General features: G+C 41.0%; 1 protein-coding gene across 4 annotated transcripts in view; it reads left to right on the top strand.

Moving 5' to 3' along the window:
* kcnt2 (potassium channel, subfamily T, member 2) overlaps nucleotides 1-26384 on the top strand; it is a 686368-nt gene that overhangs the window by 433543 nt on the left and 226441 nt on the right. For all 4 annotated transcript variants that reach the window (XM_060829715.1, XM_060829714.1, XM_060829713.1 and 1 more), the window contains one exon: nucleotides 14057-14168. In XM_060829715.1, coding sequence (XP_060685698.1) covers nucleotides 14057-14168 — 112 coding nt within the window. The remainder of the gene's footprint in view (nucleotides 1-14056; nucleotides 14169-26384) is intronic.

Below are 26384 nucleotides of genomic sequence, written 5' to 3'. Positions count from 1 at the left end.
AGTATTGAGCTGGATATTGATTTGTGAGAAACAGAATTGTGACCTTTTCTACAACTTGGACAACAGCAGTTTGCCACTACTGTCTGCTTTATGTTACTTGCCCAGCACTATCCCTATTATAATATGTTTTGTGATTCAGGTTAGCTAAAAATCAGTGATGGGAAAGCTGCTGTCACAGCCCCACTGATAATCCTTTAATCTCAGTGCGTGATGAATAGTTTTTCTCTAAGGCTTATTCACTTGTTCCATATTTGATACTTATTTAATACTTTGCTTCATTTTGATAAAGACTGTAAAATTAGAAGTGTAGGAACTCAAAGAAGTCACAAGACCATAGATCTGCATCTGTACCTTTATCATAAGAACTCTACCCAGTGTTTTGTATGCTAACCATGAACGTTCAGGATCAAATGCAACTTGTATCTCCAACCTTTTAAAATGGAATTAATATTGTAGAACTGTGAGTTCAATTCCCACACTGGCTGAGGTTACCATGAAGAATTCTCCTTTTCAATCTCTCCTCATGCCTGAGCTGTGCAGACCCTCATGTGAAACCAGTGCCAATTGTCTCTCTAATGAATGATAAAGTTATGGTCTGGTGAGACTATGGCAACCTTACCTTTTATTGGGGAATTGCTTTGCTTAACTATTTCAACAATTGAAAAATGCCTTACAAAAGTGGCAGAAGATTTCCTTTTTCAACTTCGCTTGTCCTTACACTCTGCTTCTGATTAATACAATTACAGTTCTGGTAAAATATGTTGAATTACTCTTTAGTGCTTCCAAACAGCAAAGAATTTAACAAAGATTAAATAGAAGATTCCAACTTCTAAAACAGAAAAGACCATGATAAAAATTAATTTGTTGGTGAGAAACAGTATTTTATGTTTTCTCAAAATTAAATTGAATAAATTTTGATGTTAATGGGCACTAAACATTTTTTCATTATATCTCTAAAGGGCGGCTTTATTTTGTTAATTGGTGCTGGATTTAAAACAAATTAGAACATGATTTATTTCATTGGATATTTTAATTTATCTCACCACTAATCAGAATTACTTTTAATTGTACACTCTTAGTTGCCAAATTGAATTATGTTCTGCCTCAGGTCATTTGGAATCCAAGGCTCTCCTTACATTGTCCCAGTAATATTCCTCACCCAAGGAATGAGAAGAACACTCACTGTGCTAAATGCAGATTTTATGTTTCCCAAATGCTATATTCTTATGATTTATGTGAGAAAAAAATGTCAATTACTGCAGGACTTGACAGATTTTATACAGAGCTTTAAGATAAGTCATTACGTTATGAGTGATCAAGCTCATTTTACTCATGGCCCTTTAGAGACCATAGACTTTCAGGCCATCTGTCTTAGCATTGTGAAAATCTAACGGCTTTCATCTTGAAATTTAACATTCAATGCATAAAAGCATCTTGGATTAAAGCACGAAGAGGGTAAATCCTCAAGACCACATTCCTATGAGTTTTCTTATCGCATTTCTGAAAATGATGTATTTTCCTCATTAGCTTCCCCACAGTAGCCACCTGCTATAAGTAAGGTGGTACTGCTTATAAATCCAACAGAGCAATCAGGAAATTAAATATTTAATTCATTATTGATAAATCTATATGCTCTATAAATCTCTCTGAATGAGAACAGCCGGTGATTTCAACGAATGTGTTGAACAGCTATGATGTCATCCTTCCCTCCTTCAAATCGCGAGGGAAATTGTTTTTTACCAAACAACCTTCCAGCATTAGAGGTTCGTGGTCCAATTTTACTTCTGTAACTATGTGAAATTTACTGAAATACTTCAAAATTTCTATTTGTTATTGTTAGAGTTTCGTATTCACAAAGAATGCTGTCATTAAGAACACTTTATTCTGGTCCTAAATCCCTTGCAAAAATCACAATTCCTTGTTCAGTTTTTATAAACTTAAAACATTGGGAAATTTAGCTTTCTGCAATTGTTACTAGGAAGGAAAAAAAAACCTGGTTGTACAGTTAATGAGGAAACAGTGGCAACTTACCTTCCAGTCATTTTCATGAATCTCAGCTTTTCTCATAACCCTGAGTAGGGTGGGGACCAACACCCCTAGGAACTGGAGTGAACTGTCTTCTTGAAATTCTCACTGATATTCAGTTACAATTAAGCAACCTTTAATTTAATTACTAACGATTCGTTGATTATAAAATAATATGGTTTTAGTGAAAGTTTCCACAAACGTAAACATAATTATTTTCAAATGTGGACCATTTTGTATCTGGCATTTTAGCGATAGCCCCATTTTTAAAATTGAGCCCTTGTAATTTGAGAACAAATGCATTACTTAAATACACTGAATTGCTTTGTCTCTATTTTTTGAGAAAAAAAAGCAAGTAGAAAAACGCTTACATTTACATTAATCTAGTGCCTTGATTTTTGTGTGTAGACAGTAAGGTTGTTCTTGATTCATTAATCATAGTGATTGAAACTATGGTGCCCATCTGTCAGGCCCCACCATATCCCAATCTGCAAATTGGCCTTTGGGAATTTAGCAGCCAAATAAGAACAAAGTTTTGCTCAGCTCTGAACAGTGAACAGCTGCCTGAGTGAAATGACTGCTGCTTATACAAAATGAACTCGCAACTTAAGTTGTGTTAGCAATCTCAGCCTCCCGTATGATCCTTTGTTGAGCTTGACCTCATATCAGGTGCACTGCTTGTAATTTTCCAATTTTTCGGGGTTCTAGAATACTCCCAGCAGTTTGGAAGTTAGCAAATGCAACAATGCTATTGAAGAAAGGAGAGAGAAAGTAAATCAGAAATTGTACGCCAGTCAGGCTAATGTGTCATTGGGTATGCCCTTCAACCTGGTATTAATGATATGGAGGTGCCGGTGTTGGACTGGGGTGGGCAAGGTCAAAAATCACACGACACCAAGTTACAGTCCAATGGGTTTATTTGAAAACACTAGCTTTTGGAACTAGCACATGATGAAGTAACAATGTCCCAAAAGCTAGCGTTTTCAAATACACCCATTGGACTATAACCTGGTGTCATCTATTATAAAGGAAGTCTAAACAAGCCACTAAGAAAGTCATATAATCAACCACTGTCAAGACAGTTTGAAATAGCAGAGAAAGCTCCTCAGAAAGGAAAATCCTGTTTGACAAATTTAATGGGGATTTTTGAGGATCTGTCTTAGAAGGCAGGAAAAGTGGATTTCCCAAAAGGACTTTGATAATGTGCCACACAAAAGTTTAATACAAAAGAAAAGGACTTGAGGACTTAGAGGTCATTTAATAGCATGCATAGAGGATTGGTTAGTCGATAGGAAGAATAGGGATAGATGGGACGTTTTCAAGAAGGCAGGCTTTAATGATTAGAGTGTGCCTTGGTGTAGTGCTTTAAAAATTGTGTTATATGTTTTGTCCACTTAAGGCTACAGTATCCATATACCAGTAGAAAGATTCCAGAATGAAGGAACCCATATTTTAATAAGTCGTATAGTTCAGATTCTGAATGATGCCTGTGAGTTCTTACAGTTTTTTCCTAAAACTGCAAAACAAGGAGGGGTGTTGGGCCTCGGTCATTTCCAAGTCACACCTGACCCAGAGGTGTACGATAACATTGCTCAACAGATTGATTTAAAAAATAGGTTAATTTTTTTCTTAAAGTTGCGAACAATGCCGCTGACTTGACAGAGAAACAGAGAGTAATGTAACTAAGTTTGGGCGTAGGGAGGAACTACAAGCTGCTGAGTCAAGTGTGTGAGGCTGCGAAGCGATATAGACAAGTCAAGTGAGTGAGTGACAAGGTAGCAGATGGAATATGCTGTGGTGAAGTGTATGATGATTATTCACGAGAGTGAAAAAAGGGAAACAATATTTTGAAAAGGCATGAAACTTGTCAATTTTGATTTTCACTGACATTAGCCTGCAGCTGCAGCAAACAATTAGGAAGGGAAATTGTTTGTTCGCCTTTTTTTTTGCTATGGGATTAGAATTTTTTAAAAATTGTTCTTGGGATTTAGACATCGCTGGCTCGGCTGGTGTTTCTTACTCATCTCTGTTTGCTCTGATGAAGGTGGTGGTGAGCTGCTACCTTAAACTGCTGTGGTCCTTGGGGTGTCAGGACACCGACAGTACTGTTGGGAAGGGAGTTCTGGGACTTTGATCTAGTAACAGTGAAGGAATAGCAATGAATTATGGGGAGGAGATAGTGAACCTGCAGGTGGTGGTGTTTCCGAGCTCTGCTAGCCTTGTCCTGGTAAGTGGTAGGTGTCAGAGGTTTAAAAGGTGCTATCGAATGAGCCTTGGTGAGCTACTGCAATGCATCTTGTAGATAGCACACACTGCTGTCACTGCTGGTCGATGGGAGTGAACAATGGAGGTGATGAATGGGTGCTCATCAAGCAGGCTGGAGCTGAGATCCTTGGCCTGAAACCACCACAACCATCTTTCTTTGTGCTAGTCATGATTTGGAGGTGCTGGTGTTGGACTGGGGTGGACAAAGTTAAAAATCACACAACACCAGGTTATAATCCAACAGGTTTATTTGGAAGCACTGGCTTTTGAAGGGCTGCTTCTTCAGGTGATTATGGAGCAAAATCGTAAGGCACAGAATTTATAGCAACTGGATTGCAGGATCATGGAATGTAATATTAAACAGATTTAGCCTAAGTCTTTCATCTTTTAGAATGATCATGTTAGTTTCGGTTCCTTCATGTGTCAATCCCAAAACTTTTTTAAAGTTACATTCTCAAGGTCACTTTTAACAATAAGTACCATCTCAACTCAGATAATGCATTGAAGGTGTGAGGTTAAAGTCTGTCTGTGTCCCAGTATTAGGTCAGACTGATTGTATTTCTAAAGTGGGATTTACAGAGTCTTGCTCCACAACTACCTGATGAAGAAGCAGCAGTTCAAAAGCTAGTGCTTCCAAGTAAACCTGTTGGACTATAACCTGGTGTTGTGTGATTTTTACCCGAGTGCAGTGTTTCTCCCTTGATTCCCACTGACTCCAGTTTTACTAGGACTCGTTGATGCCACACCTCGTGAAATGCTGCCTTGGTGTCAAGGGTAGTCACTCCAAACTCGCCTCTGGAGTTCAGCTCTTTTGATCACATTTGGACCAAGGATGTAGTGAGGTTAAGAGCTGAATGACCCTGGCATTTCAGACTAGTAGCTCAAATGAGCAGGTTGTCTTATGAAGGAAGGTTGGACAGCCCTGACGTTTAGATGATTGAGAGGTTATTTAATTGAAACTCATAAGGCAGTGAGGGATTTTGCAAAAGCGGATGTTTCCTTGTACAGTAGAAGCAAGAATGTGGACCACTGTTTAAAAATCAGGAGACACCCATTTTAAAACAGAGATGAGGGAAGAAAGATTTATGTTAGTCTTTGGAACTCTTCTTGAAAAGATGATGGATGGATTTTTTAAGGGGAGTGTTGGTCAGATTCTTGTTCAACAAGAAGTTGCACTGTTGTCAGTGTGAGACAGGAGTATGGATTTGAGGTAACTATCAAAACAATGATGATTTTATTGAATGGTAGGGCAGGTTGAAAGGGCAGAATGGCCTATTCCTGCTCTTTGTTTATGTTGTAACCAAACTGAGCGCCAGTGAGGAATGCTTTCCTTTGCAATCTGCTTGATAATACTTCTGATGACTTCTTGCAGTAGTTTGCTGATGGTCAAGAGGGGACTGATAGGGCAGTAATTGGCTGGGTTGGATTTGTCTGGCTTCATTTGGCGGACCTGGGCAAATTTCCACAATGACTGGCAAATAGCCAGAATTGTAGCTGGCTAGTTCTGAAGCACAAGACTTCAGTACTATTGCTGTAATGTAGTCAGAACCTTTGCAGTATCCGGCATATTCAGCCATTTCATGAAATCGAGTATTCAGCCATTTCATGATATTGAGTATTCAGCCATTTCGTGATATCATGAGTTCAGCTATTTCATGATATCACATGGAGAGCATCAAGCTGTTTCAAGACCAATATCTGTGATGCTGAGTGCCTCGTAGAAATACAAAAATAACAATTCTTACTGTTCTCCTTGTGCCTTTGCCTGTCGTGGTGCTGCACTGGCTACAACATGTCTAACTTTTAATCGACTATACTCTGGTTTTGGATGATGTTCTTGAGCAGCTTAAAGCCTAAAAGGTCTGTGTCCAGGTGGCATCAGTCTGGTTTGGTACTGACTGGCAACAGTGAGGGCACTGACAAAATGGGAGGTGTGCAAGGATTGAGAGAGAGGTTTTATCTCAACGGAGCTCCAGTCACTCCCCTGGGGCAGTCTGTCAGTAATGTCTTGGAGGACACGTTGCTGGTCAGCTGTGATATCCTGCATGTCCCTTTGCATGCTGTAGTTTGCAAACATTTTGAGTTAGCATGGCAACAATTGGTCTCTGTTTGTCCAGCACTTTGCAGACATTGAGTAGTTGCTCCATAGGTGTGCTATAATGAAAGCTGCAAGATCAGTTACCAGGAGCTCCATCACAGTTGGGTTGACAAATATGTAAATGCAGTTGGTCACCACTTCCACACTGGGTTACATTCGGTCTGTAAAGTCACATCAAAGTTCTCAGCTGAGTTCCAGTGTACAGGACTGAAACCTGTGTGCACACTCACTCTCTGGTGAGCAAGTGCCTGTGGTATCTTTGCTTCCAGCTTTTGTTGCAGTCCATTTGTGTCTGGTGTCTCATCACAAGTGGATCCGGTCTTTAATCTCTCCTCAAAGATACATGCAGTGTCAGTAACCGAGCTGGTGGCTGCAATGGTCAAATCAAGTGATTGCTGTTTGTGTTCATCATCACTTCCTTCTTGTTTTTCTTCCATTACCGGCCAGATATTCTTCTGGGGCAAAAAAAGGAACAGAAGGGTTTTGGTTATGGAGCAGAAGGTAGAAAAGCAAAGGTGCATATATGCATTGTCTTCAAAGATCAGAAGAGAATGTGAGATGAGGACTATGTGGGACATAAGGAGGGTTGAGTATGAGGTTGCTGTCATCTTTGATAGTCCCATCATCCATGGTGGTCAAGCCACTTAGTTTGACATCTCCCTATTGGGACAAACACCAACTTCCAATATTATAGAATCCTGATAGTGTGGAAGCAGGCCATTTGGCCCATTGAGACCACGTCAACTGTCTGAAGAGCATCCCACCCAGACCCCCTCCTTACCCTATCCCTGTAATCCTGCATTTCCCATGGCTAATCCATCTAGCCTACACATCCCTGGGCACTACAGGCAATTTAGCAAGACCGTTTGCAAACTTCACACAGACAGTTGCCCGAGACAGTCATACCTCCGGGTCCCTGGTGCTGTGAGGTGGTCATGCTAAACACTGAGCCACTGTGCTGCCCCTATAGTGCGCCACCTTGTCCGGCAGGTCAGGAGGAAGTAGTTTTTGAGTCTGTTTAGCTGGTAGCTGTTGTAGTTAACTAGCTGGTAGCATTATTACTTGCAAAATCTGGGTTTAAGGTCTTGCAGCCATGCAAAATGTGTGAACATGAAGTGAAGCATTATGTGCTTGTTTAGATATACACTGTTATTGGCAGCATGTTTGTAGGTGAGCAATGAGAATGTGCTCTTTGTCTGAGGTGACTGATGCCACAACAGATGCGGCATTTAAAGTTGCATTCACTGTCCTTGTATTCTTGTTCTCTCCCTTGTTGTGCCACTCCTCACTGTTTCCTAACCGCGATTCTCTCCAAGCATGACTCCCACCATTTGCTTCTACCATAATACACTTTCTCTTTCAGCAGTTTAGGCTAGTTTTAAGAGACATATTCACTCTCAATATTGACTCTATATTGGTAAGCATGAGTTATGCATCACAATCCCAGTTTTCAGTAGTGTTTGCAACTTAGCCTTCAAGTAACTTTTTTCAAGAGCTGACGTACATTTATTGTGAATCATTTCCCCTCCTGTAGAGACCTGCCATTTTGACTTTCTGTCCAGACCAGGGAAAATCAATTCTGAGCATACAGTATAATAGGTAGCAATACCAAGGGTAAGAGGAGATCTAATGTGGCAGGTCTCCGTGGGAAGGGAATAATTCACTAAATCGAAAATCCTTTCTACATCTACTTCAATTCTGTTAGTTTTTATAAAAAGCCGAACAAATGGAGAGTGCTTCACTCTGAAAGTATTCCCAAAGCCTTTCATTCTTCTTCTCAGAAAATGTTATCACAATCCATAAGATCAGAAAAATGATAGGCATTAAACTACTTTGGGCCAGTTGATAAACTGTGGTGTCTTTAAATGCATCATGTAAAGTGCTTCACAAACAAATGCAAAGCGATTTCAAACTTTTATGGCAAATGGGTTAGAAATTGGCAAAATGCGTGAGGGATTTTATTGTATCTGAAGCTATTATAGCCTTTAAAAATCGTTCAAGTCAAGCCATCATGATAAATTGCTGAAGTGATCGGAGAAGATTCTTCTGTAATATGCAAAAGATGAAAATGTTCTGCAATTATGCAATAAGCATAAAGAAATGACCACAAAATAAGACTTAATAATGTATGAAATGATTATAGTGGCATAGAGATCCACAGCACAATAAAAGGCCCCTTGACTTATCAAATCTACAGCAATCAAAAACAACCATCCACTCTTAATACCATTTTCTAACATTTGGCCTGTAGCCTTATATACCTGATATTGCAAGTGCTCATTTGAATACTCCTTAAATGCCACGGTCTCTAGGGTTGTCATATTGTTCAGTACCTATCAAGAAAATAGAAGGTGAATTTTTAATATACTAGTTCCGATTTGTTGAAAAGGTGGATAGCCAAGTCAGGGCAGAGTAGAGAATAAGTGAAGTCCTTTACAGGCTTAATTTAGAACACAATGCAATTTAGATTTTTAGTTTCATTTCTTTTTATCCAGTAACTACATCATCTTATTGCCCAACGTACCTTCTTTAAATCCTTTTGATTTAAACAGAACATTATTATAACTTATTCTAATGTTACAAGGTCAAACACTTTCGGATGTATCTTATAAATGCAGAAATGGATTAATAATGTTAATAATCATATTATTGGTGTGGGTTCTGTTAGACTGGTATAATATGCCTTAATGAACTCTATTAACCAAGACTGCTGAGCATAATTCTGCAGTGTTTTTCCATGTTGTTATTATATGGTAAACATTCAAGCCATATATACTTGATCTATATTGCACAGTTCAGTTGCTTGCTGAACGTACATATTCATTGTAAGTCCTATTTATGCAGTTTATTTATGCTTAACAAATTTACTGTCAAAACTACAATAAGGACAAATTTGCCCAACTTATTGGTCCTCATGTTTTAGCATATAGCTATTTATAGTTACTCCAACTGAAAACGGACAAGGTTAATAGTGCTTATTAGCTCAATAATTCTTGATGTTGAAATGCTGCAGCAACATTAGCAAATGGCAGACATTGAAACCCAAACTTGCTATCCAAGATGTGTGTTGCCTTGCTGTTGGGTTTGCATAAATTGCATCTCTTCACTGAAAAGAATCGACCAGCTATATTTGTGAGGTAAATGTAAGCTAACATTATCACAAAGTTCAGTCTTGTCCATTTGAAGGTACTTTTTTAATCACATGAGAAGTGTTAATTATTGTCAGTCAACCCCTTTGAGACTCCAAGCAATTACAATTGCGGAGTCTCATAATTTTGAGTTTTAGTTTTGTTGTAGATAATAATTTTGTATTTGCATTTAATTTGTCCTTTAGTTTCTTTCATTCTTTAAACCAGATCTTTGTTTCACCCTCAGTTTTTCATTAATTGATTTGAGGATAAACTCATCCACTTTACTGCACCCTTCACTTCGGTCCTTCTTAGATTAAATTCCCACAGTATGAAAACAGGCGGTTCGGCCCAACAAATCCACCCCGACCGTTTGAAAATCAACCCGCCCAGACCAATTCCCCTACCCTATGTTTACCCCTGACTAATGCACCTAACACTACGGGCAATTTAGTATGGCCAATCCACTTGACCTGCACACTTTTGGACTGTGGGAAGAAACCGGAGCATCCGGAGAAAACCCACGCAGACACAGGGAGAACGTGCAAACTCCGCGCAGACAGTCACCCTAGGCGGAAATCAAACCCGGGTCCCTGGCGCTGTGAGGCAGCAGCGCTAATCAATGAGCCACCATGCAACTTCCTCTGTTAATTTCACATATCTTCAAACTGATTTGCTAAGGAGGTATACAGTTCACTCATATCTAATGTTCGATTTTCCTCACTTCATGTTATCCACTCACACTTTCAGCGACATTTCATCCTAATTGGGAAAAAATGTCAAGTCTAACTGACAGATGTTATTTATTATCATGCTGCAGCAAATTATGACATCATACAGTGTTCAGTATCTGAAAATTAAAATGAACTTCAATGAAACCCTACCAAAGTTGAAAAAGCCTCAAGTGGTAAGAGCTTTGGCTACACACTGCATGACACCATCTGAATTCCTGGAGTTCTCTTACTTCTTCAGTCCTTACTGTCCTATAAATGTTTGGCATATAATACTCATTTACCATGGATTATTTAATTTGAAAGAGGTTGCATTCTTGTCTCTTCTGTTTCTGAAGGGCAAGGTGAAGATTTTGATTTGAAGATTTGAATCATATCTTAATTTATATCACAGCAAGTTGTTTCATTTTAACATTAGGTTGCTGAATTTCCTCGTGTCTTCACAACAGGCTAATTACAGGAGTACAATATTTGATTAAGTTTTTTTTCATTTCTATGTTTCTTTTACAAACTACTATAGCATTTTAACAGTGTTGGAAAATACATGACTGTGAAAAGTAAACTAGATTGATTACACAGACTACAAAACCACTGTGATGTAATGGCAACAGTAATAACTATCTAAATGTAACAAAAGCTATATCTAGCACTATGGAACTGTCAGACTCTTGTTATAATATCTGTGGAGATGAATAACATTAAAGAACTGAACTTCCCAAGTGATGACAATGGAAAAACCCAATTAGCAATGCTTTAATTTTTAAATTCAAAATCAATATAAATTAAACATGAACTAACAGGCAAATATTAATCAACACAAACTATAATTCATGCTTCAAAAAGCTAGTTAAATAGAAGTAGATGGGTTTACTGGCAGTTCCTCCAACACACTTGGCATAATGTACAGTTCCATAGTCCTTCACAGTGCTGGCTTCCATCAGTGGTCCTTCAGTTTCCTAATGGATGATTTGAACAAGTGGTCTCAGACAACTGCCTCACTCCATTTGACCCCCACTGTTATAATTACCTGCAAAAGGTTCTTGTCACTGCAAGAACTGTCAACACTCAATTTATAACAAATCTAATGCACAGCTTCCCTAAGGGACACCTTCATCCAATCATTCATTGACATCCAGGTGCGTTGAACAGTCCGCTCTGGTTAGAAACCACCCAGCTTCTCAATATGCCTGAACTACTTCCACAGTTTGTCCCAGTCTCCATGCAGTTCTGACTACTGCTGGAAATTAATCTGCCTCAGGGCTTTTTCATTAGAGACAGAAAAAACTGCAGATGCTGAAATTCAAGATAGACAAGCAGGAGGTTGGAAGAGCACAGCAAGCCAGGCAGCATAAGAAGGTGGAGAAGTCAACATTTCAGGTGTAACCCTCCTTCTGAACTGGGAAGGGAGGGGGTGTAAGGGGAGTTGCAGATGAAGGGGAGAAGTGGGGAGGACGGAGGGTAGGAGTGGAGAGCGAGGGATAGGTGGGGAGACCAAATGTAAATTCAGGGCACATTTCGCTGAGCATCCCAGTCACCGCTCATTTTAATTCCCCTTCCCACTCCCTTTCTGACATGGCCATCCACGGCCTCCTCCATTCCCACAATGGACCAAACTGCAAATTGGAGGAAAACACCTCATCTTCTGCCTGGGCAGCCTACAGCTCAGAAGACTCAACATTGAGTTCTCCAATTTCAAATAACTTTCCTTCCATTCCTCTGATCAACCTTTCCCTCCAAGAACCAACCGGATTCATTTCTCCAACTGACTAACCAGGTCGTACCCACAACCTACATTCACCTATCCCTACCTCACTACCACCTCGCCCCCATCTTCTTTATCTCCCCTTACACTCACCCCCAGTCCTGAAGAAGGGTTACACCCGAAACGTTGACTTCTCCAACTCCTGATGCTGCCTGGCTTGCTGTGTTCTTTTAGCCTCATGTTTGTTTCATCCTAATTAGCTTCTGTTTCTGTGAGCAACCTAGGGTCAAAGTCGGTTTCATGGCTCTCTCCTTTATCTGGTCCTCATTTTCCTATCAACCTGAGGTCAGCAATCTGAAATCCCAACTGAACTACAGCTATTTCATCAAATGTTATGTTATTAAGCTTTAAATAAAGAAAAGACATTGCAAATCTCAGTTTAAAAAAAGGCTAGAGGCTTGCTTCTCCATTGTCATGCCATTCAGTAAAGGGAAGGCTGTTACTAAATCATGGATAGAAAAGACAATAATTTCTAAATTTTCTTCTTCATTGTATTCAAGCAAAAGGAAACCACATCAACATATAAATCCTTTTAGGATACAATCCCATCCTCAGTATTACCTCTAACATTTCTGCTCAATCTCTTGTATTTTTACACTGCCGTTCTATCATCATTACTCTCCTGCATTGTTGTCTATTTTTGTGATATTGTCCTGACTTGATTCCCTCAAACTTTCACAATGCTTTCAACAAAGAACTAAATTTGCAATGATTGGGGTTCAGGGAAGGAGGCTGAAAACATTGTAATCCTATTGTGTCCCAAACTACCAACCAGCAAGGATTCCTCTTTTGTTGTGGCTAGGTTAAGTTTTCAGCTGTCGCAGCAAGTTAACTCTAACATACTGCTCAGGGTCAACTTGTACTTCCTTTCTCACATCAAATCCACAGCCAAGATTGTTCCTTTACTGCTTGACCCATTAGCCACAATTCCCTCTATGGGTAGGTTATCACCCTTGAAGTCTTCCAATTCCAGGTTGAAATGTCAATCAGAAAAGCATATTATGTGGAAAACAGTCGCTGAGTGATTTTCCATGAGGTGGCCTATTACTGGCTAGAGTGTGTATGGACAATTAATAGTTAGAGGAGGGGTTTGGCTGACTATCTAATTAAGGGCAGTGGATAGGATGCTTAAACTAGAGGACATGACAGTCACCTTCCAATATGTATCTGAAGACACATAAGCAAGTGAGAGGGTAGTTCAAAATGGAAGCAGGCTCTCTTTGCTGTAATAGGACCTCCAGCAACAGATAGTGATGGTGAGGGAGGGCAACTGGAGCAGACAAATGGACTGTCACTGGAAACAAAACAGTGTCTTTGCTAATAGGAAGGGAGGGCAGGCAGATAACGGAATTCCTCAGTGTAGTATAGTCCATAATATTCTTCCATGTACATATTGGACAGTATGTAGTTCTTATTGATCCTTAATTTCCCTTCCTGTTTGTATTGACCTGACACCAGCAGTATGAAGAATCCCTCCTTAATGAATTTTGAACCATATGTGTGTGCAAAATCCCCTGTTACGTTTTTTGGCATAGTCAATGGCAATTTTGAGAGCAAGATCCTGCAGCAGCTTTGCCAGATTTATGGTTTTGACAAAAGCTGCACCCCTCTCCATCATCCAGATGGTAATGGACATTGTGAACAATTCAACTGTGTTCGTTGAGTGGAAACAAAGGTGGCCCAAGTACCTTCTGTGTTCTCTGTTCATGCCCACACCTATCCATGGGCTATTCTCCACGTATCACACTTTGTTTGCGACCTCAGACCTTCCTGGGGACTTTCTCCTTGTGCTCACCATGCCCTCTGAGGATGGCCAGGTCAGTGGATAGCTGGGCATCACATGAAGCCAATTATACCCTATTATTAATTTTAATTATAAATCCACATAAATTGATGGGATACTTGTTTCTTTAGGTGTCACTAGAATCATGGTTTGGATCACTGTAAGAAAACAAATCGCTATGTTTAAATTTTGGTAATTTTGGTTGATATGAGTGTAACCCAACAATGACCAATCGTGTCTTCTCCATTTTTCTTCTGCATGTAGGTTATTCTCCAGTCTTAGTATTATCACAGAATTGACACATCCAGCCAATATGCGATTCATGCAGTTCAGGGCTAAAGACTGCTATTCACTGGCTTTGTCTAAACTTGAAAAGGTGAGAATTATTCTTCTGTATTTTTATTTTTCCTGAAATCTGCATTTTGATCTTATGCATAATGTAGCTGTGTTTAAAAAAAACACGTGGTTAGCTCATTAATGTTGGCAATTGTTGATATTTCATTTTTTTGACAATGCAAGTGCCTGTTTCCATACAGTAGAATCAGAAACTTACTCCATACTACTTAAACAATGCAAAAAGAATTAAACATTTTTGTGAATCCTGGAAATCATGTTGCTGTGATTTTTATAATCTATCCTGTATCAGTTAACATAAAGATAGAAGCTAAGAAATGAAGAAGCTCAGAAAGACAGAAACTTGTAATCCATTTAGTGCCTTTTATGCCTCAGGACATTCTATAATGCAGTACTTTTCCAGTGCAGTATCGTTGAAGCATCTGTAATATATCCAGAAGTTGCAAGGTCAGAACTTTTTAGTAGTGGTTAATTTGTACTTTTAAGTACATTAATGTAGAGAGAGATTCCTCTAGCAATGACTATTGCCACTTCTCTCTTCAGTATCTATCTCAGAATTAGAACAATGAGAAGTGACCCTGTTGAAACATACACGAATTCTGCGTGAAATTGATAGAGTGGACAGTGAGAGAATATAAGTGGGAGAAACTAGAACTAGAGGACACAATTTTTAAAAATCAGCTTTTCATTTTTGAATGAAAATGAGATTTTATTTTCTGAGTGTCATCAGTGCATAGAAACCATTTCCACAGAAGACAACAGAGGCTGGGTCATTTAAATTATTCATTTTTAATAGACAAATCAGTCAACAGCTTTGGATTGAAAGTGCAGTTGGCATCACAATCAAATCAGCCATGATCTTATTGAGTGGTGGAACACAGGCTCCAGGAGCTAAATGGCCTACTTGTGCTTTTAAGGCCTGTGGACCTGTAACATAATCAAATAAACACTTTGGCTCTTTAAGTTGAAGGATAAATTCAACATTAGAAAGAGGCACATCTCAGCACATCAGTGCTTTAAACCTATCTCGAACTCACACTTTATTAGGGTGGTTCTGTCTGCTGGGAGCAATTTGTGTTGAGAAGGCTACCACTCCATATGTTTCAGAAAATAGCCTGCTTCAGGGTAAGCTCAAAACCACTTCTGCTTGAAATGTGCGCTCTTAATGGATGTCTGCTGTCATCATTCCCAGTTCAATTGTCATGGTGACGAGATAGCCCTTTGTTTGTATAGTTTAATTTATTTCAAGTTTGTCAGTCAAAGATTTTTACAAAATGTTCGAGAAGTTGTGGTTCAGCAGTTCACAGTTTTTAGCAGTTTATGTTTTGGATCAGTTTACAGAGCATCTCCATTTACACTGCCTCTACCAGTTGACACTAAAGTCTTATTCTTTCCTGAGTTTAAAATCCGACCAGTTTACAAAAGACAAACAAGAAGCAAAATGTCCCAATCAATATGAGATTTCATACACGTAGCATCAGTAAAGGTGAACTCATTAATTAATTTATGTCTAACTGAGAAAACCAAAATGTGGCCTTTTTTGTTTTTCTCCCCAGTAAGCTTTCATTTTCATGGATTGTAGGTATTGTTGACTAAACAGCATTTATTACCTCGTCCAGTCTAGTTTCTGGTCGATGATAACTCCCAGTAATAGAGAGTTTGGTGATAATGCTCCATTGAATGCTAAAGAGCAATAGTGAAATTCTCTTTTTCTTTACTCATTCACTCATGGGATGTGGGTGTGCTGGCTGGACCCAGCACTTGTTGCCTACCTTTGATGAGGTTGAGAAGAAGTTGGCAAACTGCCTTCTTGAAATGTTGCAGTCCATTTGATGTAGATAGAACCACAGTGCCATTAAGGTGGTATTTTAGGATCTTGACTCAGTGACAGCAAAGAAGCAGCAAGTCAGGATGGTGAGTGGCTTGGAGGGGAACTTGCATGTGGTGGTGTTCCCATGGATCTGCAGCCCTTGTCTTTCTAGATGGGAGTGGTTACGGGTTTGGAAGATGCTATCTAAGGAGCCTTGGTGAATTTCTGTAGCGCATCTTGTAGATGGTACATATTCCATCACCCTCCTGACTTTGCCTTGTAGATAAGCGACAGGCTTTTGGCAGTCAAGTGGTAAGTTACTCATTGCAAGATTCCAAGCCTCTGACCTGTTCTTTAATTGCAGGTTTTATATGGCTAGTCCACAAAAACTCCAGGTCATTGATAGTTTTTAATTTGTTCATTTGTGAGATGTGGGTGTTGCTGGCTGGCCAGCATTCCTTGTTTGTAGTGAGGGATTCAGTGGTGGTAAATCCATTGAATGTCCAAAGATAATGGTTAGATTCTCTCTTGTTGGAGATGATCGTGTGGCTATTTGCCACTGGTCAGCCAAAGCCTGGATATTGTTCAGTTGCATTTAAATGTGGACTGCTTCAGTGTCTGAGGAGTTGTGAATGGTGCTGAACATTGTGGAACCATAGGTGAATATCGCCACTTTTAACCTTATGATAGAGGGAATGTTATTGATGAAGCAACTGAAGATGGTTGAGCTTAGGACACTACCCTGAGTATTCATTACTATTGCCAGACTAGTTGTCAAGACCTATAGACTTTCCAGTAGAATAGAATTTTAAAAAAAATCCCTACTGTGTGGAAGCAGGCCATTCGGCCCATCCAGTCCACACCAACCCTTCAAACAGCATCCTATACGAACCCACCTCCTAACCCTGTAGCCCTGCATTCCCTATGGCCGATTCACCTAACCTGCATGTCTTTGGATTTACCTTTTGCAATAATGTTTTGATATAAAACTGGTGAAACAAATGGGTTGAAGACTGGCATCTCTCATGCTGGAAACCTCCGGAGGTGGTTGATATGGATCATCCACTCAGCACTTTCGATTGAGGATAATTGCCTCAAGGCCATAAGATATAGGAGCAGCAGGAGACCATCAAGTCAGCACTGCCATTCGATCAGGCTGATCTTCCATCTTCTCCTGTAAACCTTCATCCTCTTACTCATCAAGAACCTATCTAAATCTGACTTCAATGCACTCAGCAAGTAATTCCATAGATTAACCACCCTCTGGCTGAAGACATTCCTCCTCATCTCAGTTCTAATGGGCCATCCCTCCTCTCTGGGGCTTTGCCCTTGGGTCCTAGCCTATTCTGCTAGCTCTCCACAATCTGTCAGTTTCAATCAGATCTCTCCTCATCCTTCTAAACTCCATTGAGTGCAGACCTAAAATAAATGCATCAGCCTTGTCTTTTGCACTGATGTGCTGCGCACTCCCCACTTCATAGAGAATGGGGATATTGGTGGAGTCGTCCCTTACCAGGTTTTACCAGTAGCCTTCACGACTGAATGTGGTAGGAATGCAGAGCTCAATTGAGACTCTTGGTGCATAATTAATGAAAAGCACAAAGAAGGTTAAACCACATGAAGAATTTATCAATCCAACAAAATAATGCTTGTGTTCAATGCAAACTGGATGTGTTTTCTGAATGAAAACCTTCCTATTCTTAACACAGTACTATTTATGCTGAGACCATCTGTATTGGCTCAGGTTGCACTAAGCATTAATATCTGGTTGTGCTCCTCATTTCAGGTTTACTGTTGACTGTCTTTCCACCAAATCGAGCTATAAAAGAGCTCCATTCAAACTTGTCTCGTTAAATGTTGGGTGTATTCTCACAAGTTTAATAAAACGCACACTGAGGGGAAAGGTAATTAGTATGCTGCACACAGTGATTTTCTCAGATTGAACAATCAATCAATCGCTTTGAAGAGATAAAATTGCCAAAGCTTTCCATCTTCCACTCATCGGGACAAAGGCAGCCAGTAACCCTGCAAACAAAAGGATTTGTTGCATCCTTGTACCTTCTTAAGCAGCTTTAGAAGCTAAAAGTACTCCATTGCCTTCTCCATGTGACATCTCAATCCATCAGAGTTAACTTTTTAAAAGAAAAACCTATTCATTCACAAAGTGTGGGCATTGCTAGCTAAGCCAGCCTTTATTGCCCGTTCCTAATTTCTCCAGAGACCATGAGATGAACTGCCTTCTTGAAGCACAGCAGTTGTTGGGATGAAGGGACACCCACAGTGCTGTTTGGAGGGATCTTCAGGATTTTGGCCCAACATTGGTGAAGGAGCAGCAATATAATTGCAAGTCAGGATGATTTGTGGCTTGAAGGTGTACGTGCATGTGGTAGTGTTCCCATGTATCTGCTGCCCTTGTCCCTGTAACTGGTAGAGTCACTATAGGGTTACTGTTGAATGAGCTGAAAATGTATTGCTGGAAAAGCGCAGCAGGTCAGGCAGCATCCAAGGAGCAGGAGAATCGATGTTTCAGGCATGAGCCCTTCTTCAGGAATCTTCCTGTTCCTTTGTTCATTCTTTGTTCATTCCTGAAGAAGGGCGCATGCCCAAAACGTCGATTCTCCTGCTCCTTTGATGCTGCCTGACCTGCTGCGCTTTTCCAGCAACATATTTTCAGCTCTGATCTCCAGCATCTGCAGTCCTCACTTTCTCCTTACTGTTGAATGAGACTTGATGAGGTGTTGCCGTGTTTCTTGTCAGTGATTCTGTTGCTAACACGTGTCAATGGTAGGGGAGGTGAATGTTAAAGGTGGGGAAGGGGTTCTATTCAAGTGGACCTCTTATTCTGCGTGTTGTTGCAGCTGCACCGGTCCAGGCAAGTAGGAAGCATTTCATCACACTCCTGGTTTGTCCCCAATTCATTACAGTTTCGGATGGGATACTCCGAGTCATTCATCTTTCAAATGAGGAGGGATTAATTGGATCCCCCTTCTTTGTTCATTGACTGTACATTTGTTGGTTCTTGACAGACGTAGCAGCCCGTTTCTGTTCCGAAAGGCAAATGCAACTTCAGTCTGTTTGTTTCATTTTGTTTCCTTTTGTTGTTGCTGAATAAAAGTGATGGGTTTGAACCCAGCATCTTATCCTTATCCAGCGGACATTGTACAAAGAGTAGCGCAGACTCCTTAGAGGGTCAAAAGATGAGACAGAGCTAAGGAGAGAGGAGCTGTGTGGCTTTGTGCTTAAACAGTGATAGTGTAGTTTCATGTGCAAGGAAGTGTCAGCTGTGTCATCTCAGTGCCATGAGAAGCATTGATCTGGAGCTGGGGCATCTATGGACTGCCAACGCTTGACTAGGTGCATGCCTGAGGATCAAAGATGGTGCCAGCATCTGCAATCCCAGGATATTCCAAAAGGGGCAAGGACTTTCACTTCTGGGATTGGGAGAATCATGATAGCATCAGACAAGCAAAAGGGTGTGGTGCATTGTTAATGAGGTGAGTTTAGGACGGTAGAAAAGGCACATGATTAGTTGATGCCGCTGCACAGAAAAAAGTTTTCTTAGTGGATATAACTCCTTCTTTGGAAAGCATTAAAGTCCTAAGCCTGAACTCTGGAGAGCCTGATTCTGCTGCAAAATTTACAACAGAATACAGACCAACACTACAGCATTAGGCAGATTGTCTAAACTCTATCAGCAAAAACATCCATTGTAAAAGAGTTTCCAGATATCACTTCACGCATTGTGTTGGACTGTCATCCTTTTCACATGGGGTAAAATAGAAGATTATTGTTCAACTGCTAAAAGCACTCCTCTTCGGTGTGGTAAATGAATTATTTTCCAATGCTATTGCACACATTTTGAGGATTTTAAATTTTTGATTTCATTTACATGACTTAGCCCATCAGCAATCAGTGATAGACTGTTTCTACTGGAACTGAAAACATGCTAAAGTGATGTGTGATGTACATTATGAAAGTATGGTTGTTACGGTAAGGTTCTTTTTCCCGTTTTACAGGTTAGTTCAGTTGTGAATTCTGATGTGGATTCATGTTTGTCTGGCATTATCCAGATTTAAAGGTACACCTATAATTCTACACAAAGTAGCTATGTGGGAAGCAGATAAGGAAATGCTTGCTACTTTCTAAGATAATCTAAAACAGAGAAGGCTTCAGAGCTGGCAGAAAGAAAAAGAATGGGGACTTTGCTGGCTTTTTTTTATTAGCTCTGTTTGGCTTCGTGACATACAGCTCTTTTGTGTTATATTCATTTTGCATCAGTTTTTAGGCAGACAAGCCACATCTCGAAGACATTCTTATTTATAAAAACTGATTGAACCCAATTATTCTATGCAGTTTTGAAACCTCCTTGGTTCTTGACAGCTGAATATTATCAAAATTTAGACAGAGTACACCTGTAAAATGGTTTACTTGTTTTTATTTGTTTAAATTGCATGAAAACATGTAATATATGAAGTTCACAGTTTTTCTAAGCGAGCCAATGTTGTCATGGAAACTGCCTTAATTGTTACATTTGTAGGACTTAACTGTGAGACATTGACATGATAGAATTCTGCATTTAATTGTATCTCATCTGAAATTGTGGAGCTTTTCAACGTTTGTGCTTTGTTTATATCCTTCTACTCGGGTGTTCTTTGAAGAGTTTTACTGATTATTTCTTCTAAGCATAAACAAGAGCATTATTTTATGATTTGTCTTTTGAGAACCCATTATGCTTGAATATCTTGGATTCAGTACTTTAACTACACATTCAGAGTTGAATAAAAAGACACCATAAACAACAATTTGCATTTATGTTATGCCTTTAAAATAGAAAAAAAAATGTCAGGAATCTTTCAAGGAATCACTACCAGACAGAAATGGATGTCAAGCCACATTAAGAGAGTGAGCACAAACCTAATGGAAGTGTTGATTTTTACAGGAATGGTGGTCGGGATGGCTGCCAATAGTGGAGCAAGTGGAGGATGACACAATGCTACCTGAGTTTAGGGATCAAGGAATTTGATGTGGTGACAAGGAGGTTTTCAGAAAGTTGGAGATACTTAGGAATATAGCGAGGAGGCCCGAGTGGCTGGTGTTATAATATCTTTCACCACAGCCAACATCGATCAGACCCCGATATGTTTCCACCCTATAAGTGCAAGTTATTGCACCCCCTAATGTTGCAATATAAATAATCCCATGTGGTAAAAAAACATTTTACTGGTGGCTCAGTGGTTAGCACTGATGCCTCACAGCGCCAGGGATCTGGGATTGATTCCAGCCTGGAAGACTGTCTGTGTGGAGTTTGTGCATCCTCCTGGTTAGATTAGATTAGATTACAGTGTGGAAACAGGCCCTTCGGCCCAACAAGTCCACACCGACCCGCCGAAGCGCAATCCACCCATACCCGTACATATACCCCTTACCTAACACTACGGGCAATTTAGCATGGCACATCTTTGGACTGTGGGAAGAAACCGGAGCACCCGGAGGCAACCCACGCAGACACGGGGAGAACGTGCAAACTCCAGACAGTCAGTCGCCTGAGGCGGGAATTGAACCCAGGTCCCTGGCGCTGTGAGGCAGCAGTGCTAACCACTGTGCCACCGTGCCGCCCAACCACCGTGGCTGTGTGCACTTCCTCCTGGTGCTCCAGTTTCCACCCACAATCCAAAGCTGTGCAGGTGAGGTGGATTAGCTAAATTGCTCATAGTGTTCAGGGATGTGTAGGTTGGGTGCATTGGTCAGTGGTTAAGTATAGAGCAATAGGGTTGGTGTGGACTTGTTGGGGCAAAGGATCTGTCTCCACATTGTAGGGATTCTATTCCAAGACTATCTACTTTCTGTCCTTCAGTCAATCATATATGATTAGAATCCTACAGTATAGAAACAGGCCCTTCGGCCCAACAAATTCACACTGACCTCCGAAGAGTAACCCACCCAGACACATTCCCCTACCCTATATTTACCCCGATTTGGCATGGTCCATTCACCTGACCTGCACATCTTTTGGACTGTGGGATAAAACCGGAGTGCCTGGAGAAAGCCCACGCAGAGACAGGCTGAATGTACAAACTCCAGACAGTCAGTCACCCAAGGCAGGAATCGAACCCAGGTCCCTGGCGCTGTGAGGCAGCAGTACTAACCACTGAGCCATCGTGCCACCTCATGTGGGCCCTTTAATTCCAATCTTGCAAATGCATTGTGCAGTGCTTAGTCAAACCCATTTGAAAGGGCCAATTACACACCAGCAAGTGCAAAGCCTTCAGTGACTTGCTCCATTACTTCTTGTTGTGCTTCTGTTCGCCGAGCTGGGAATTTGTGTTGCAAACGTTTCGTCCCCTGTCTAGGTGACATCCTCCGTGCTTGGGAGTCTCCTGTGAAGCACTTCTATGATGTTTCCTCCGGCATTTATAGTGGTTTGTCTCTGCTTCCAGTTGTCAGTTCCAGCTGTCCGCTGCAGTATATTGGGTCCCGGTCAATGTGTTTGTTGATAGAACCTGTGGATGAGTGCCATGCCTCTAGGAATTCCCTGGCTGTACTCTGTTTGGCTTGCCCTATGATAGTAGTGTTGTCCCAGTCGAATTCATGTTGCTTGTCATCTGCGTGTGTGGCTACTAAGGATAGCTGGTCATGTCGTTTCGTGGCTAGTTGGTGTTCATGGATGCGGATCGTTAGCTGTCTTCCTGTTTGTCCTATGTAGTGTTTTGTGCAGTCCTTACACTACATTGATTTTGCTCATGCTGGGTATTGGGTCCTTTGTTCTGGTGAGTTGTTGTCTGAGAGTGGCTGTTGGTTTGTGTGCAGTTATGAGTCCTAGTGGTCGCAGTAGTCTGGCTGTCAGTTCGGAAATGCTCCTGATGTATGGTAGTGTGGCTAGTCCTTTGGGTTGCGGCATGTCCTCATTCCATTGTCTTTCCCTTAGGCATCTGTTGATGAAATTGCGCGGGTATCCGTTTTTGGCGAATACATTGTAGAAGTATTCTTCTTCCTCTTTTTGCAGTTCTGGTGTGCTGCAGTGTGTTGTGGCCCTTTTGAACAGTGTCTTGATGCAACATCTTTTGTGTGTGTTGGGGTGGTTGCTTTCATAGTTCAGGACTTGGTATGTGTGTGTGGCTTTCCTGTATACCTTTGTGGTGAATTCTCTGTTTGGTGTTCTCTTTACCATCACATCTAGGAATGGGAGTTGGTTTGTCCTTTTCTTCCTCTCTCTCTATTACTTCATTGGAAAATAGAATCATGTTAATTAATTTGCTCATACTTTTCCAAAAGTCAATTGTTTTCCTCCAAATTATACTCTTTAAAAATGTTTTCATCCCTCAGAAGAGATATTTTGGATAAATCACAGATTCTAGCTTCCATTTTGGATAACATAAAGCACAAGCAACTGAATGTTCAACCCTTTCAATCAGTTTTGTGCACTTTGACTGCATTTGGTGAAAAATATTATATGTCAAAAAATATTTATTTCATCAACCTTCAAAATAACTGGCACCTATCTAATTGTCTTCGATGAGGCTGGTAAGTGATGGGGAGGGCATTGATTGCTGAGTATGCTGATAATTCTGGGCAAAATGTAGGCAAGTGACACAGTTGTGTAGTAGCCAGCCTCCTGTTTGGTAGGAAAAGGGGCATGCTGCTGCACAAAGGAGTCGCAAAGATGACCTGTTGAGCAGGCCAGGCTTTGCTTGTGGCAGGATGGTAGGAGGAGGAGGAACCTGGTGTTCCGCAGTCTGTAGATCTTTTATTTGTCAGCATCGCTGGTTGACCAGCATTTATTCCCGTACCTAGTTGCCCTTGAGAAGCTGATGGTGAGCTGTCTCCTTGAACTGCTGAAGTCGCCCTGCTGTGGGTTCACCCACAATGCCATTAGGCTGGGAGTTCCAGTTCCATTAGGCTGGAGCCACTGACAGGGAAGACACGGCAATACATTTCCAAGTCAGAACGGCGAGTGGCTTGGAGGGGGAGCTTGCAGGTGGTGGTGTTCCCATGTATCTGCTGCCTTTGGCCTTCTAAATAGAAGTGATTATGGGTTTGGAAGGTGCTGTGTAAGGATCTTTTCTGCAGTCCATCTGATGGGTAGTACACACTGCTGCTACTGAACATCAGTGGTGGAGGGAGTGGATGTTTGTGGATGGTGTCAAGATACTTGAATGCTGTTGGATTTGTACTTATTCAGGTAAGTGAGTAATATTCCATCCCACTCCTGACTTGTCATTTGTAGTTAGTAGACAGGTTTTGGGAAGTCAGGAGGTGTGTTACTCTAGCCTCTGACTGGTTCTTGTAGCCACTGTGTTTATGTGGTGAGATTGATTGAGTTTCTGATCAATGGTAGCCCCACGATGTTGATAGTGGGGAATTCAGTGATAGCTACACCATTGAACGTCATGGGGTGATGGTTAGATTGTCTCCTGTTGGTGATAGCCTGGCATTTGTGTGGCACAAATGTTGCTTGCCACTTGTCACTTGTCAACCCAGCCTGGATGTTGTCCAGATATTGTTGCATTTGAACATGGACTGCTTCAGTATCTGAGGAGTTACAAATGGTGCTGAACATTGTGTAATCATCAGCAAGCATTTCAACTTCTGACCTTATGATGGAGGGAAGGTCATTGATGGAGGATAGTTCAGCCTCGCACACTATCCTGAGGAGCTCCTGCCGAGATGTCCTGGAGCTGAGATGACTGACCTCCAATAACCATAATAATCTTCCTATGTATCAGATATGACTCTAACCACCAGAGAGTTTTCTCCCGGATCCCCACTGGTTCCAGTTTGGCTAGGGCTCCTTGATGTCACACCCAGTCAAATGCAACTTTGATGTTAAGGGCTGTCACTCTCACCTCACCTCTGAAATACAACCTGTTTGTCCATGTTTGAACCAAGGCTGTAATGAAGTCAGGAGCTGAGTGCCCTAATGGAACCCAAACTGGGTGTCACTGAACAAGTTATTGTTGAGCATTGTTGATGACACCTTCCATCAAACTACTGATAATCGACAGTAGACTGATGGGGCGGCAACTGTTTAGGTTGGATTTGTCCAGCTTTTTGTGTATAGGACGCACCTGGGCAATTTTCCACGTTGTAGGGAAGATGCCAGTGTTGTAACTATATCAGAACAGCTTGTCTAGGAGAGCAGCATGCTCTGGAGCACAAGTCTTCAGTACTATTGCCGGAATGTTGTCATGATCTGTAGCCTTTGCAGTATCCAGTGTCTCCAGTTGTTTTTTGATATCACTTGGAGTGAATCAAATTGGCTGAAGACTGGTATCTGTAATGCTGGGAACCATTGAAGGCTCATCCACACAGCACTTTGGACTGAAGATTGCTGCAAAAGCTTTAGCTGTATCTTTTGCATTGACATGCTGAGCTCTTCCATCATTGAGGATGGGGATATTTGTTGAGCCTTCTCCTCAGTGAGCTGTTTAGTTGTGTGCCACCATGCACATCTGGATGTGGCATGATGGCAGAGCTTAGATCTGATCATTGGTTAAGGGATCACATTGCTCTGTCTATCACTTGCTACTTATGCTGTTTGGCATGCAAGTAGTCCTGTTTAGTGGTTTCACCAGGTTGACACCTCATCCATAGGTATGTCTGGTGCTGCTCCTGGCATGCCCTCCTGCACTCTCCATTGAACCAGGGCTGATCCGCTGGCTTGGCAATAATGATTGAGTGGGGTTTATACCGGTCATGAGGTTACAGCTTGTGCTGAAGTACAATTCTGCTGCTGCCGATGGCTCACAGCACCTTAGGGATGCCTAGTCTTGAGTTGCTAGATCAGTTTCAAGTCTGTCCCATTTAGCACTGTGATTGTTGTATGGCACTATGATGGAGGTTATTCTCAATGTGAAGGTGGGACTTCGTCTCCATGAGGACTGTGCAGTGGTTGCTCTTACTGCATAACTGTCATGTACTGTGTTTTGCATTCCTGAGAATGAGGAATGTTGTGTGCGCTGTCAACCTGAAGCCTCCTTTCCACAGGGGAATGTGATGAAGTGTAACCAAACTACTCTGTGAACAACAGACTGACTGATTTAATGGATATTATTTGTAGTGGATTGAAAGAATACATTGGCATTAAATCTTCGCACCTGATCACAGGAAGAGCTATCTCTGGAGTATCTTTTTCGAAGTAGTAGCATAGCAACATGGCATCCCCTTTGTGAAATGGCAATGCCAAAGTGATGAATAGATTATTTTGAACCTGTAGAATCTCATACGTTTACAGCCAAAGGGTGTACATGACTTACTGCTATCCATACATTTAGCTATTCAGATAAATACAAATTAAATAAAATTTAATTAACAAAATAAAATGCACAAATTGAGTTCACTGCTAGACAATTTAAAATGGTGAAATTTAGTAGACATGCTTTTAAACAGAGCAGGCGTAGAGCAATATTGAGATGATTGAACAAACAAATC

The sequence above is a fragment of the Hemiscyllium ocellatum genome, chromosome 9 (genome assembly GCF_020745735.1).
Source record: "Hemiscyllium ocellatum isolate sHemOce1 chromosome 9, sHemOce1.pat.X.cur, whole genome shotgun sequence".
NCBI classification, from domain to species: domain Eukaryota; kingdom Metazoa; phylum Chordata; class Chondrichthyes; order Orectolobiformes; family Hemiscylliidae; genus Hemiscyllium; species Hemiscyllium ocellatum.
The sequence above is the reverse complement of the archived record's forward strand: the minus strand, read 5'-3'. Positions and strand labels throughout refer to the sequence as shown.